The following is a 15,732-nucleotide window of genomic DNA, read 5'->3' on the forward strand; positions in this document are numbered from 1 at the left end:
TATAAATACAGTTCATTTCAGAGAGGCGAGTTAAAAAATTTGTGTGAACTTAAGATTCCTGAATTGACACTCAGATTTGCAGGAGTTTCACTACAACTTGAAATCAGATCATGGCATGAATATTTTACTAATAAAGTGTTTTAGAAAATCGAGTTCCAACATGAACATTTTTTTTTCTACCACAAAGCAAATGTCTTTTTGAACAAAGGGAATCGTGTTTGGTTTTGCAGAAGCAAGGATGTAATGGTATAGGACTAATCTCAGGTTCATAGAGGCAGGTAAATCAACCTAATGTTTGAAAATGGGTTCATTGTTCATTAGGGAGGTTGTGCAGAATGTAATATAAATCATGAGGAAACTTTTTACACTGAAAATAACAAAATACATTGAATACAAATATGTATCACAATACCTTGGTCAGAACACTATCTATTTTGCATGTACATATTGTTCCATTTTCCAATACATTCATTAAGAATAACTTAATATCTCTCATTGATTAATTATCGATTTACATGTAGATAGAGAAGGAAAAACTAAAATGAATGCACAATGGTACAGCTTTTAAAGAGAGAGGAGAGAGAGAAAGAGAAAGAAAAAGGGTAGGCCCAGATAAGAATAGGCAGATTGATAGCCAATTTCACTAAATCCCTTGTACCCTCAGGGATCCCACGAGATGATTCATAGGTCATGCAACTGGTCAGTATGCACGTCCAAAGTGATGGTCAGTTCATGATTTTAGTAACTATGAATTTTTTGTAGTTTTTCCAGCCTATTAAGTGTTCTCTAAGCTAAACTACACACAGTAATTCCATTGGAATATATGAAGATTCTTTACTAACATGCATTTCAGGAAGTAATATACTAAGTACATAAAAACTGATATATCAAACATGTATAATTATATCATAAATCTAGGTACCTTATCATATTGGACAATGTTCACATTTTGAATAGCACACACAAACAGATCACCAAACTCTCATCTGGGAATGCAAAGAAATTAAGAATAATTACTATACATTTAAATATGTTTATTATAGAAGTACACTTGCAGCTTATGGACATGAATATTGAAAGTGATCAATTAAAGGAAAAACATTTTCCCTTTTCACTCCTTTACTGCACAATATATGACAGATTTTAAGATCAAAAATCAACTAAATTTAAAATATATTTATTTGCATTCAGTCTTATTCATTAATATAATTTCTCCACAGGTTACTACTCTGTTGTGAGCAACATCACTAAAATATCACAAGTATGAAAGCGATCATAAATTTCATCCTTAACAGCTTCTAGCTGAATCGGAAAAAATAATCTAAAATGAATCAAGAAAAAATCATACTGGGTAGCATGAAGAAAACATCAGTGCTGATAAAATAAGAAATTCAGAAAATAAGAAGTACTAACCTCCATGTAATCTATGCCTTCAAATATCCATTACAGTTGGAAATACATTGCCAAAGATTCAATCCTAAAACCTGAACACTTCAGAAAATAAACTGGCTCTGATGTTTATCACAAAGTGACGAATGTATGGACAAAATATATTATTTCAATCTGACCAATTGCAAGTGGCTTATTGCTTGTCCTATAATTGAACAAAACAGCTTGAACAATAATAAGGGTAGCCTATTGCCAGGAGGAAACAAAATAATGGAACATATAGTTCTAGCTCAAGACTGCCTAATTGACTAAAGGAGTAGAAAAAAAAAGAATGACAATAATTGACATTGGTGACTTGATTGTAATTACAGATGACTGCATATTATATAAAATGAATTATCTGATCCTGCTACAGTAACACATGAATGTTTTACAGGTTTTCAATGAGGTGCACATGTTATATGATGAGGTGACTCTTCATGTAGTTATGTTTTTCATGATCTTTCAGAGATTGGTTATCTTGAAAATAAAAGGGTTAATTTATACTGAAAAGCAAAGAATTTCATTAGAAAAAGCTGTTTACTGACAATTATTCTCATCACAGTTATGAAGCAAATACTCCACTGTCCTCTGTCTTCTCGATGTCTGGCCAAGATGGTACCACTTTCTTCATTTTTGGAGGTACCTTGATAACTTGTGTCCTTGCGTATAGTGTGGTCATTGGTTTTGGATCTCATTGTGCACCAGTTATCTAGGGAAAGGTGAATGTGGATTTTGCTGTTGTATTTGTAATTATTTGGCACAAGTTTAGATATACTGAGGGTGGCTAGATTTGTATATTTGGGTGTCATCAGTGTACAATTGGTGAGACACTGGATGATGATCTATGACACTTGAGAGTGACTGAGTGTATAGAATGAAGAGAACAGGTCCAAGAACAGACCCCTGTCGAACACCGCAACATAGATCAACTGGGCTGGAGTGTATTCCATTTGCAGATACAATTTGTGTCCTGTTGACCAAGTAGGACTTGAACCACAGTAAGGCTGTATCATGAATGCCAAATACATGCTGGAGACGGTGAAGTAATATATCATGGTCTATTGTGTCAAATGCTACAGACAAATCAAGGAGGGTGAGGACTGTAATCTTTCCGCTATCCAGCGCAGAGAGAATGTCATTAACTACTTTTAGAAGAGTAGTTTCAGTACTGTGGCAAGGGCGATATGCAGATTGTACATTGCTAAAAAGACTGTTTGAATTCAGATGAGATACAAGCTGGGATAGAACAACCTTTTCTAAGATTTTTGATATGAATGGGAGATTAGAAACTGGGCAGTAGTTCTTTAAATCGTTATGGTCTAGTGTTGGTTTCTTCAGCAGAGGCTTTACATGGCAGCTTTGAAAAATGATGGGAATTCCCCGGATGAGAGAGAGGTATTAATAACATCAGTTAGTGAAGGCAATACTGGATCTAAGCACTCAAACAGCAGTGATGTTGGAATTGGATCAAGTTCACATGACTTTGGTGCACTCTTCATCAGGATTGTACATATGAAATCCATAGAGACAGGTTCAGATGCTGCTAATGGTTGTTGCTCAAATTCTGTATCCCAACTGTATGGTGACAACGAGTCAATTGAAATTGTGGTATATATATCCCTTCAGACAGTACACTGTATATATATCCCTTCAGCAGACTGTATATATATCCCTTCAGACAGCAAACTGTATATATATCTCTTCATACAGCAGACTGTATATATATATATATATATATATATATATATATATATATATATATATATATATATATATATATATATATATCCCTTTAACAGACTATATATATCCCATCAGACAGCAGACTGTATATATATCCCTTCAGACAGCAGACTGTATATATCCCTTCAGACTGCAGACTATATATATCCCTTCAACAGACTGTATATATATCCCTTCAGACAGCAGACTGTGAAAGGAAGCTATCAGCATAGAACAGTATTCAGACAAAGATAAAGAGCAGATTAACCTAAGAAACAATCGACAGATTGACATTTATGTAACTAGAGGTCACATCTTTTAAAGGTTTTGTGGTCAATAGAGCTTTCACCCAGTGGAGCAGGAACAAGAGAGACAAATATTGAAGTGTTAGGTAAATATTGAACTTGGGCTTTGTGTCTGATTGGCTATTCCTCATAGCACTTTGGAGACTGAATTCCAATCAGATTTTCTTCCAGTTTGGTCAATGAGCATATCTTATCCTTACTGTAGACAGGTTCTGCAATTAGTAGATCTGCATATATTAATGATATACTTTGCATCTGATTGGTTGAGGCCAATTTTGGATAGAAATAAATCGATTCCAAAAAATGAGGTTCTTCCCTCTGTATTTTGTAGTGCAACTAGAAATTCTAGATTATTTGGTATCATTGTAGAGCTACATCTGTCTACCTTTCTTTAATACCACCCACTTTAGTGTATCATGCATGACCTTAACGCTACAGAGCTTGGCAGTAGGCTACTACCTCCTGCCACGTTAACTCGTCGCTAGTGGTTAATGTGTTAAGAAAATAGCATTTAATGATTTTACTTTACCTCACCTAAGTGCTTTCGGGTGCTTCAGTCCAGTTCGCATACAAGCACATTTGGATACCTGTGCACAATCTGCATAAAAGCACGCATTGTTGTTGATGGTAAATATGACCATTTTTAGCTGGTTTTCGTAGAGTTGTAGACTGCTGATTGTGATCTTGACATTGACCAAATGAACTGAGCAGATGACATCTGGTTTGTAGGATATTCAATTTCAAAGCAGAATTTTAATGTGCGGAGATCAAAAGGTGGACAGTAGTGAAGTGGTAAGTGGTGGCAGTGATGTGGATGCTGATTTTGGTGAAAATATATAGACCACTTTGTAGGGGAAAACAGATACTTTAGGCAGTGGGGATCATGATCTTGACTGCATCAAAATGAACCGAGTGGATGATACCTAGTTAAGTAGTATTATTTATGCAGATATTGATGATGATGAAATCTTGGATGATTTTCAAGCTAACTGAACATTTGAGAACTTTACTGCTCATAAAGTTTGCCTATATACTGAGGTTGGAGGGAGTGTGATTCAACATGCAGACCATGTTCACTCTGTCATTATTTTGATCTGAAATGGGATCAGTATATCTTGGGCAACATTTAGTTATAGAAACAAATCTTTACACAGGACAGGAACACTCACCCTCTGCACCATAATGGATGCCAGTTAATATTTCAGCTATGAAGGCATTCATAGATTCATGTTTTTGCATGTGTGTTTTATGTCTCATCAATGAATGACTAATGGGAAAAAAAATAATGGATGTTGAAGACTAATTTAAACAGCATTATGTCCCATGATTATTTCAATCAAAATTGGAACTACTTAGCTTTTATGCATTTTGAATTTCTCAAACTGTTTTTAAAAAAAAATATTATTTTGTGTGTGTGTATGATGCCACATTATGAAATTTTACTGCATTCATGGTAATGGAAGAATACTCTGGTATCTTTGCATGAGAATTTTTTTGTATGGAAGTAAGGATCTGCTCTTCATGCTTTCCAGTTCTCATGCAAGATAATTTGATAAATTGTAATAACCTTTGACATTCTTGATGGATTTTTATTATTTTTTCACCATTTTAAGCAGAATAAAATTGGCCACATTTTGTTCGCTTGCATATATGAATATTTCAGATGGAAAAATTGTATGGAAACTTTAAGTTTTTAAAAAGCAATTTTTCTGATTGCTTAACTTTGCACTGAATTTTTTTGCATCAGTAAATTTTGAGTGAAAAAATGTGACTTTGTAGAAAATGTCATGCTTTCTAGATTGGTATATAGCTTTGAAAAAATATTTGAAAAACTTGTCTTTTAAAGCCAGGTTGACCAGCATTACTGCACTCTCTCATGTTGATACACACCTGATTGAAAAAATGTAGTTCTACACAATTTCCTGTCTGATTGCGCTTCAGTATGAAAAGGGTTTTAAAAAAATGGATTGGATTCTCCCTTATCCAAGATGGAGATTGTGGACTTTGTTCCGAACTTTCTCAAGTTTGGATGATTAGAATTATGACTAGTAGGTCAGATAAAGGTTCCAATATCAACGTAGGCAACACTGCTTTTGATAATTTATCACACTAGATGATTGAGAGATAGAGTAGTAGATAACGCATCAGCATATGTAAAAGCTGAGAAAGGTCAGCAGTGACTGGTCACATAGTTTCACTGACTTGAAATCAATTTCTTGCAGGATTTTAAAGCATATTAAAATTTCTTTAGCAAAAAATAATTGTACACTCTTAAAGATCAGATTTAACTCATTCCTATTTATATATAACAAATATATACCAAAAAAAAGGTAAAATGGTTAAAATTTATGTTGAACTCTAGATATACTACACTGCTGTACATTTTCCAAACAGGCCTATTCACACAGGATCATTTACTTCTCTGAAATCTGGTTTTGGAATACATATATCATATGACAGCCCTTACAAAAACAGATGATATAAGTAAAGAGTTAATAACTAATTATATATACCCTACAAACTACATCTGTTATTATTGGTAGATTTGCTGTGAATATCACCTTTGGTCATGCGTTCTTTTTATTATTATCAGTTTTTAAAACAATGCCATTGTTTGTCTTCAAGGTGCTTTCAGTGATGTTTTTGAAAGTCATAATTCATCTTGTGCCATATTGCCATAGTAAAATTTTCAGACTGCACGCTGAGTGCAGTCCTGTTAGCATTGCTAGTCATCTGATGCCAAGAAATTTTAAAAGCCATGATCTGTAGACAGAAAATGCTCAACAAATTTGTGTTAGAGACAAACAGTGTGTACCAATTATGTATTTGCTTTTAAGCTGGGTTCAGCTGCAAAATAGCATAGACCTGGATTTGCCAGTGCATAATGTGCTGGCAGTTTAGGGTCTGTGTTTGTTCTACTGATTAGTCCTGATAAACTGCATAGACCCACATCGTGTACTCTACTAGCACACATTTTTCAGAGGCAGAGATGGATCTTTGCAGTTAGATATGACTTACATGCGAGTATCTAGGTAAATTTGCAATAAATCTGTCATGGTGAACATTGTTCTTAAGACTTGAAATTGCGTCATGATTAGGACTAATTTGATTGGAAATGCTGTTCTAGTTCTTTGTTTAAATTGAAAAGTGTGTGTGTGTGTGATTTGGATTTTGAACAATTTTTCAGTCATATTGCTTTGATTTCTGCATTGGGGCAGTTTATAGTGATGTCTAGCACTGGGGCATCATGCCACAGACACATAGCATCATGTCCCACCCAGTCACATTATTCTGACACCAGGCCGACCAGTCCTAACACTAACCTCTTAATGCTGAGTGCCAAGCGAGGCAGCTATTTGTATCATTTTTATAAGTCTTTTATAAGTCTTTGGTATGACTCTGTGGGGGTTCAAACCTGTGGTCTTAATTGAAAAGTATTGTCATGATTACTAATATTGATTTTCATATATACATTTTTTATCATTTCAGTTTTTAAATTGTTGAGATTTATTTGCAATAAGATTTCAGATTATTCACGGTTTGAAATTAACTATAATCTGCTAATCTGAGATAAATTTGCTGATGGATGACTAAATTGCAATGGTACTAATTTATAATGATTGGTATGAACAATGGGATTTGTGTCAGATGTATCTAATAAAATGTGTTGACATGTCCTTTTAAGGCTAATATCAATGATAGGTGTGTTAACCTAAGATTGTGTTAACGGAGTATTCACTATGGCCCTGCTCATGATGAAGTGCAATAAATGCCACTGGTGAAAATTGCCATGTGTTCATCCACACTCAATAAATACAGCTGCTGAACTAACCTGGTCATGCAGACAATATAAACTTATTTAGGGCATCAGACATGACAAAACTGATTTGAATAATGTATAGTTTTACTGGACAGGTTTAGATCATTGTTGATATAAAACATTCACTGCATTGTGAAATGTCACCTGGGAAGATGTGAAAGTTCTTGCCATTAGCAAAATATCAAAATTAGATGATAACAAGAACAGTGTGAACATAAATATTATTTGGTCCTTGGAAAAACAAATACCAGTGACTGAAATTTGACTTAATATTCAGAGAAATATGAAAGTTTGTAGATAGTGAAGTTTATTCAGGATCATTAATGTTATTATTGTGATACTTTGATCAGTTAAAAAAAATTCTAATTGTAAGCCCTGTTATTGCACCAAGATACATTGCTATGTAGCATACAAAAAACATAGAGTGATGGTAGGTCCTTATTTTGTAGTATTTACAGTAGGTTTATGGTTCATTTTTGCAAAAATCTCAAATTGTCAGAAACTAATTTTGAATCTCTTAAATTTCAGTCAAAGGCTGACAGAATCCACATGGAACTACAGTCAGTAGTGGACTATATGACAAATATCATGCAGCCTCTTCTTGGCAGTAACTATGTTGTTCTCCCAGTAAGCTGATTTTTTTATTGACTCATCTGGTCATAGACCAGGAGGGCTTATGGAATGATCTGTTGTCGGTCATATGGTATCAATTAGTTAAGTTAGTTATCACTACTCCTAAAACGAGGATCGCTTTACACACAGTTCCATCCTATGGTCTAGTTGGTAATTAATGAAAATGATGATGATCTGTGACAAATTGGCTACCACAATGGCCATCTTGAAAAATATTATTATTGCTGTTTCTTTTAGATTACTTGTCATTTGGACATTTTAAACTCTTCTTGTTGCTGCTTGTCCTGAATGGGTAGTGATATCATAATGGGGTTTTCACTGAAAGACTTCTTATGAGGTCTGATTGGTCCTAAATGAAAATGATGCTGATCTGATGTTTATTGTGACTGCCACAGAAGCCATATTTAACATCATGTTAACACTCTTACTGGATGCTCTTAACTAAAAATCATTTTGACATGACGGTTTTCAGCGGAAGACTTTGTACGATGTCTTGTTGGCCTTAAATTAAAATGTGCCACTTGCACATCCAATAAAGCAGACACTGTGGCTATCACTAAAATCTTACCACTACTGCTCCCGAATGAATGGTCATATTTTCACTGAAACACTTGTTATGATGTACTATTATTTGTGAATGAAAATGGTGCTTATCTGAGAGGGAATGGCCATTGTGGACATCTTTAACTGGTCATAGGAACATTGTACTTTAATAAAAAGACCTCTGTGATGTCATGTTGGTCCTAAATGGAAAAGTGCAATTCATATCCAATATGGCCACCCTGGCAGCCATCTTAAAATTGTACCAAAACGCAAAGTCCTCGCAGCGTATGGCTTTTCATCAGAAGACTTCTTAAGATGCCTTATTCATCCTCAATTAAAATGGTATGTATCCAATATCTTGCCATCTATACAATCTTATCATTAACTGCTTTTAAATGGAAAGTAATTCTGACATTGGGTTTTGGTCAGAAAAGTTCTTTTGGTGTCTAGTTGGTAATTAAATGAAAATGATGCAACTTGGTTCACAATGTGGACACCATGGTGGTCTTCTAGAAAATATTGTTACCACTACACCTCCCAAATGGATAGCCATATCAACATGCAAGTTTCACCAGTAGACTTCTAATGATACCAAGTTGGTCTTAAATGAAATTGGTGCCAATGATTTGAGGTCACTTCATCCTGCACCAAAGGTGTTCATGTAAATCTGACATAATTTTATCATGCCTGTTAAGAATTATTACTGGAGTCTGCTTGTGCTGTTCCACTGCAGCTTCAGTGTATGGTGATCTCAAAGGTTTCCAGGTTATAGCCCATAGGGTAGTAAAGACAGACTCAGAAATCTATGCTGGCTGCACAGATTAACATTGTTTATAGTATTAGGTAAGTATATATAATTTAAGGGTGGGATTATGAACCGTCCATTCTGCAGTTTCAGTATGTCTGGATCTATCCATAAATTGAAGCATTCCTGGGAAAATTTAGTCTATCTGAAAAAATAGGGGAATTTTGAAAATATTGAAGGGATTTCATGTATACCTAATTTGTTTTTTTTAAAATATTATGCTTGATTTTTGTGTATTCAGTTGATTCTCTTCTCAGTCTTTGAGAAATTAGCATGAATCTTGCCATCACACATTCGAGAATAGACCAGTGGTTTATCTCGTATATTAAAAATCAGCTTTCAGATTAGTATTTTTATAGTCTTATTACAAAAGATCTGCCATCTTTCACACTTTACATCTGTTTGAGTTATCTTCATGAAACTTGCTTTCCTAATGGATTGTGACTTGGGCCTCTTGCTTTAAAAATAGTTCTGTCCATCCAGGTTTATAACATTGTTGATGATCAATGACTTTCAAACCATTTTAGATATTTTTAGGAAACTGGTATGCCTTTTTAATGAGACTAGACTTTATTTTCCATTAAATATTCAGTTTTAAATGAATAAAACCTCAGGAACTCCCCATGTTTGAAAATTGTCTTCACTTGTAATACCTCCTTAACTGTTTGAGGTATCTTCATGAAACTTGGAATGAATTTGTATCATGACTAGGCAGTGTCTTGTAAAGGAAAGGTCTCAGTCTGTTTAGCATTCCAGCAGTGATCATCATTTATAAATGACCACCATATAGTTGAGCGTTGTATGATGTCTGTGCATCCATCTGTCTTTTACCAGTTTTTTTTTTCACTTAATAACTCAAGTTGTCCATCATCTATGGTTACTAGACTTTATAGATGGCTTCATTTGGGGTAAGGAAGAATCCTGTTGAGTTTCATGGTCAAAGGTTATTGTCACAGTGGCTGACACAAGACAGTCTCTTTTAGCATATAACTCTAATTCCCTATCATCTACAATTACCAACATTAGTTCTACATCACATACCTGGATTGAACCTGGTGTAAGCTTGTTTTTGGGTTGAGGAAGAAACAAAAACATTTTGGGACCAAAGGTCAAAAATCAAGGTCACTGACTGAAAGAAAAAAAGATGATTTTCAAACTATAATATTAGTTGTACATCACAAAAGAGGCTCATGCTTTCTGGATGGTTTACACGTTATTGACTCAAGGTCAAAAGTGCGACTGAAAGCAGAAAAATGGTTGATGCACAAAATAGTTCAGGTTTGCACTTTGTACCTTCATCACAATGGTGACTTATGGATTAGGTAGATCGAGAAGCCTATTGATTTCGGGGTCAAAAGGTCAGGGTCATTGGGACTGAGGTTCCACTTTCGAGTTTTGCACTTTTGCACAGGGTTACAGTGTGTATGAAAGGGTATTCTCTTGATTTTCCACACTGGTAATCTTTGGTATGAAAAGAGAAATATATATGATGGAGTAGGTTTAAGGAACATTCAGTTTCCTCTATTGTGTTATCTGAATTATTGGGTTGATTTGGGTTGGAGAATACACAGATATTCCTTCCTTGTTACAGTCATCACATTGAAGATGGCTAGCTCTGCATGGCAACATGTATGTTCACTTCCTAAACTCCGAGTTAAATTATAAAAGTGTGAATGGACAACTTTTGTATTTTTTTATATCATTAAAATTTTGTACTGGTAAGTGAACTTGAAGAAAATCATAATGCTTAGACAATAAAAACCATTTTTGTGTTTTTCAAGGATGGGCAAAGTTAATGTACTTTGTGCAATTTCAGGTAGATTTCTCCAGCATGCAGAAGTCATTTTCATGGGCTGTCTGCTTCAGACAGCACATAGTTTCCCTAATAGTGATCAAAACTAAATGTCAATCCAGGTAGGTGAAAGAGGTATAAATGTATGTTAGCTCACTTCACCTAGTTATAGTTGTAGAGGCACAATTCTCTGTGCCTTGCCTAATTTTATGTAGTTCTTTTAAATCTGTGGAGCAGAACCAGACAAAATTAAAATAGTCTTTGCAATAATAACTTTAAATGAAGATTATTTACTTTGATGAAAGTTTGCTGAGGGTTTGCAAGTAAGGTATGGATTTTGGGGGTCAGAGGTCAGGTTCATTGTGTTTTAAAAAAAATGTGCCTTGAGGAATAACTTTTGTTCTTGATAGTTCTTTGACTAGACTTTGTGAATGGCTTGCAGTTAGGCTAATAAAGAAACCCGTTGATTCTAGGGTCCAAAGATCAGAGGGCATGGTAAATCAAATAAGAAAATGATGCTTTTGACACTGATAAGTTAGGTTCAAGGCCACATACCTTGCCTGAATGCCCGAGTTATTGGGTCCAATAGGTTAATAATCTCCGGAGTCAACCATCACCTACCAGTACCTACAAATAGGACTATTTGACATGGGGCAAATATACTGTGTCCTGTTGATAATACTCTTGTTGAAAGAAAGGGCAGCGATAGTCAGTCTCTGATTCACACTCATTACAGCTAATATTGTCTGAACTATTTGAGATAATTTAATGAAACTTGGTATGCATTTGTATCATCACGAGAGTAATGTCACCGGGGAATGAGCTTTGACAGATGGGTAGGTGTTCCATCAGCACTCACTTTCAAACAGTGCTAGTTGGCATAGGTGTTCATGTTTTTGTATTTATAATAATAATCTAAATAATCAAGTACTGTAATCTAGCTGTGATTGCAGATCTTTTTTTTTTAATTGCTGTTGAGTTACAAAGGGAGACTAAGAAGTTGACACATGTTCCTGTTTTCCGTAAAGTGGATTAACTTTTGTGGTTATTGTTTAGACATGTATGCAAGTTATTTTTCATTCCTTTTTCTGGTTAACTGTTGTGAAATGATAAATAAATTGATACTGGAATGGGCTACATGCATAGACAAGTTTCTAGTGAGATTTAATACCAACTGAAGTACATGTATATGATGACTATGTACATGTATATGATGACTATGTTCATGTATATGATGACTATGTGCATGTATATGATGACTATATACATGTATATGATGACTATCATAGGCTTACAAACAAAAACAAACTCCAAACTTGAAACCTGAATTGTTTATTTGTAAAAGAAAATACAGAAATATTGCCATGAAAGTTATCTTATTAGCAAGCAAGAATAAAATGCAACCTAACTTACCTGCCTAGATCACTTCAGGCAAGCACTGAACTTGCCAGGCACATTGATGTTCAATCGAGACAAATATTCTAGAAAGTTTATATTTTTCATTAGTACAAAACCAAATTTTTGGATTGGGATATTTAGGTCAATGGGGCTAGCACAGTTTCTTTTATGCGGTTGCATGTACAGTCGGGAAATGTGATGGTTGTGTTCATCTTGGTGGGTACTGTTTATCACATACAAAGGGAAGTCACAGTGACCTACTTTTCATACTCAGTGATTGTGTTGTTTTTCCTTGAGCTTAGTTTTTCTTACACTGTTGCATGTAGAATCATTAACCTTGATTGATGCATTTAGCTTGATATATGCTTCTCACATGAGGCAAAGGTAGATTACAGTAACCTACTTTGTCTTGCTGTTGTGACTTTACAAGTTGTTTGTTTTACAGCATGGTAAAGCAGGTGGGGCATAGCATTTCACAGAATTGATATATAATTATCCCAGACTTTGGGATATTGTGATACATGCCATTTGTCTATCTGTCCATCTCATTGTTAGTTCCCCCATCAGGCTTATGGATGTCAAATAGGTCACCATCATGCATGTCGTAAGAAGTGACTAATAGAGGCAATCTATTTTGCATCCTATGATGTTTCAGTTGAAATGATTTTGGGCATTTAAAGAGACCATGGTCTGTATCCACAATTAGACTTTGTATTTTAAGTATTATACCCCTTTGTTTGGTTTTATCATTTTTTTGTGTCCATATCTTGGGGGATATCTAAAATTACTGGGAGCTGGGTAGCCATTATGTGCTGATGTACCATTACACCTTGTATTTATGCACATTCTGCCTGCAGATATGGCAATGCCATTATCAACTTCTAAACCTTGGGGTGTAAATTCTCAAAAATTCTCATTCTGTTTTTAATCCTTAACATTAAGAAAAAATAGTACTGTTTTGATGTGTTAATCTCTGTTGGTTTGCAGATAATTTTGGAACATTTTCCCTGTTATTTCTGAATGGTAATTTCGAATGCATTTTTGTTGAATTTTAAGTTTAAAGAAATGTTCGTCTTAAACAAATTTGTATTTTCATAGGTCTTGGTTGCCATACCAGATGGTTTGTCTGAAGAAGCAGAAAGGGAGGTTATAAACTCAAGGCCAGGTGAGCTCATTAGGTCTCTGCCTATACTGGAATTTGTGTTCAAAATAAATTAATTCAGGTCTTATAATAGAGATTTTGACAGTCGTATTATTATAATTTTAAATAAATGATTTGATGTAAAAACAAACAACCTTAAATTGAAATTGCTTGTGTCATGTAAAAATAATGATTAGTAAGTATCCAGTAACAAATGCAATAGAAACCATCTTGATAATCGCATTATCTCTTCAGGAACCACTTTTGATCAAAATTTGTTAGCTTTCAGATTTATATAATGATGCTGTTTTACCATCAAATATGGCTACCATTATTAAAAATAGAAAAACCTTTAAAATGATGACTTCTCCTAAACCAGTAACAGAATGTACCCTGGCATGAGGACCTTGCAAGTTTGTACTGATGATGCCAGTATGATTTCAAAAAATGGTTGCCATTACCAAAAAAAAGAAAGGAAACTGTCATCATCAACAATTGCTTTTCAACTTCTTCCCGAAACCCTTCAGACTAATTTCAACCAAACTTTTTAAAAGCATCCTGACAAAAATCTGCTATCAGATATATTTGCCACTATTAAAGATACAAAAACCTATTCTCCAGAACTGCTGATTAGAATTTGATCATATTTGACAGAAAGCATGCTGACATGAAGACCTCAAATTTTTACAAATGATGCCAATCACACATCAAATATGGCAGCCATAATAAATTTAGCAATACTCTTTTAAATGACTGATCCAAAACTCCTGTGTAGAATTTCACAAATCCTGATAGAAAGCATACTGGCACTGAGGGCTTCATGTTTGTACAGCTGATGCTGATCTGCCTTCTAACATGGCCTCTGTTTCTAAAAATGAAAGAAAGAAAAAAACATTTAAATGACTTCTGATGAAAAACTGCTGAACAGAATTTGACCAAACATTACAGAAATCATCTGGCCATAAGGGCTTTCAAATTTTTGCAAATGATGGCTGTTCACCATCAACTGTGGCCATCATTACTAAAAATATAAACAGCTTTTAATGACTTTGCAGAAGCTGCTTTGAGGCCTTTCAGTATGGGACAAATTCAACATAAGATGGGCATATATGTGCCATTCACTGTATGCTAGTGAATTTAATGTAAATTAATTTTTTTTGTGGGTACATATTTTAATAGTATGTAAAAAATATACATTTTGTTAGTACCTAAATTCATTGATTGGGGAAAATGGTCTGGGTGTTCCATAAAAGAATCATTTTACCATGGTTTATTGGGTCTTTAAATTTATGGTTTATAGCAAACAGAAAATCCATGCATTTCTTATGGTTTTCTTTCTCAATAATAAATGTCTTGTTTAAAAAACATGCATATGAATATTGTTTACCAAATCTTGCATTTATTTAGTTTTATTATATTGCTGCATCAAAATGTGAGAGCCCAATATTACCAGTATTCACCATTTCCATTTATCCGCCATTCATTCTGCGAGTTTGCCCTTTTGCTCTTATTTCTTGTCACCACCCAAGTTCTACAACCCTTGCACCTAGTTGTATACCATTTTGTAGCTGAATTGGATATGAAACATAGATGTGCCTGCTAAAGGTTTTGTCTTTTCACATATAATTTTCATTGAGGTGTTGCCCTTTTTCAATCAGTTCTAATCTCCCACAGAGCAAATTCTTTTTATCATATAGTTCAGGAGCCAATTAACATAATTTGATGTAGTTTGGTGTGTGCATTGCCTCTTTTACCCAGTTGTGCCTTTACACTTTTTTGAATGGGATTGTGGCCCTTGAGAATTAACTTATCTTCACATGGGATGATGCTTGAAATTAGTAAATTTCAAGATCAGTTCAATATATTCTAGTGTAGTTTGCTATGAACGTTGTCTTTTGGGTATGGTTTTTTTTTCTTCTTTTTCTCAGCTACATTTTGGATCAAGTTATGGCTTCTGGCAGTTAACTTCATATCTCTACATGAGATGATGCTTATAAAGGGCATAGCTCAAGAATTGTTAAATATATTCAGATGCAATTTGGTATGAACATTTCCTCATACTCTTGTGCTTTTTATGAGTTTAGTCTCATATACATGCTCTCCACTTCGGACAGAGTTGTGTTCCTTTTCATCTTTACATTG

General features: G+C 34.5%; 1 protein-coding gene and 1 long non-coding RNA gene across 2 annotated transcripts in view; one reads left to right on the forward strand and one right to left on the reverse strand.

Moving 5' to 3' along the window:
- Positions 1-15,732, forward strand: part of LOC149803861 (inositol-pentakisphosphate 2-kinase-like) — a 173,566-nt gene that overhangs the window by 31,358 nt on the left and 126,476 nt on the right. Inside the window, exons 3-4 of the mRNA XM_089953675.1 lie at positions 7,807-7,905; positions 13,548-13,614. Coding sequence (XP_089809801.1) covers positions 7,807-7,905; positions 13,548-13,614 — 166 coding nt within the window. The remainder of the gene's footprint in view (positions 1-7,806; positions 7,906-13,547; positions 13,615-15,732) is intronic.
- LOC149803863 (uncharacterized) overlaps positions 12,368-15,732 on the reverse strand; it is a 43,967-nt gene continuing 40,602 nt past the window's right edge. Inside the window, exon 3 of the long non-coding RNA XR_016420268.1 lies at positions 12,368-14,458. This is a non-coding gene — a long non-coding RNA (uncharacterized LOC149803863). The remainder of the gene's footprint in view (positions 14,459-15,732) is intronic.

This window comes from Sinohyriopsis cumingii, chromosome 3 (genome assembly GCF_028554795.1).
Source record: "Sinohyriopsis cumingii isolate HCF-2022 chromosome 3, ASM2855479v2, whole genome shotgun sequence".
Lineage (NCBI taxonomy): Eukaryota > Metazoa > Mollusca > Bivalvia > Unionida > Unionidae > Sinohyriopsis > Sinohyriopsis cumingii.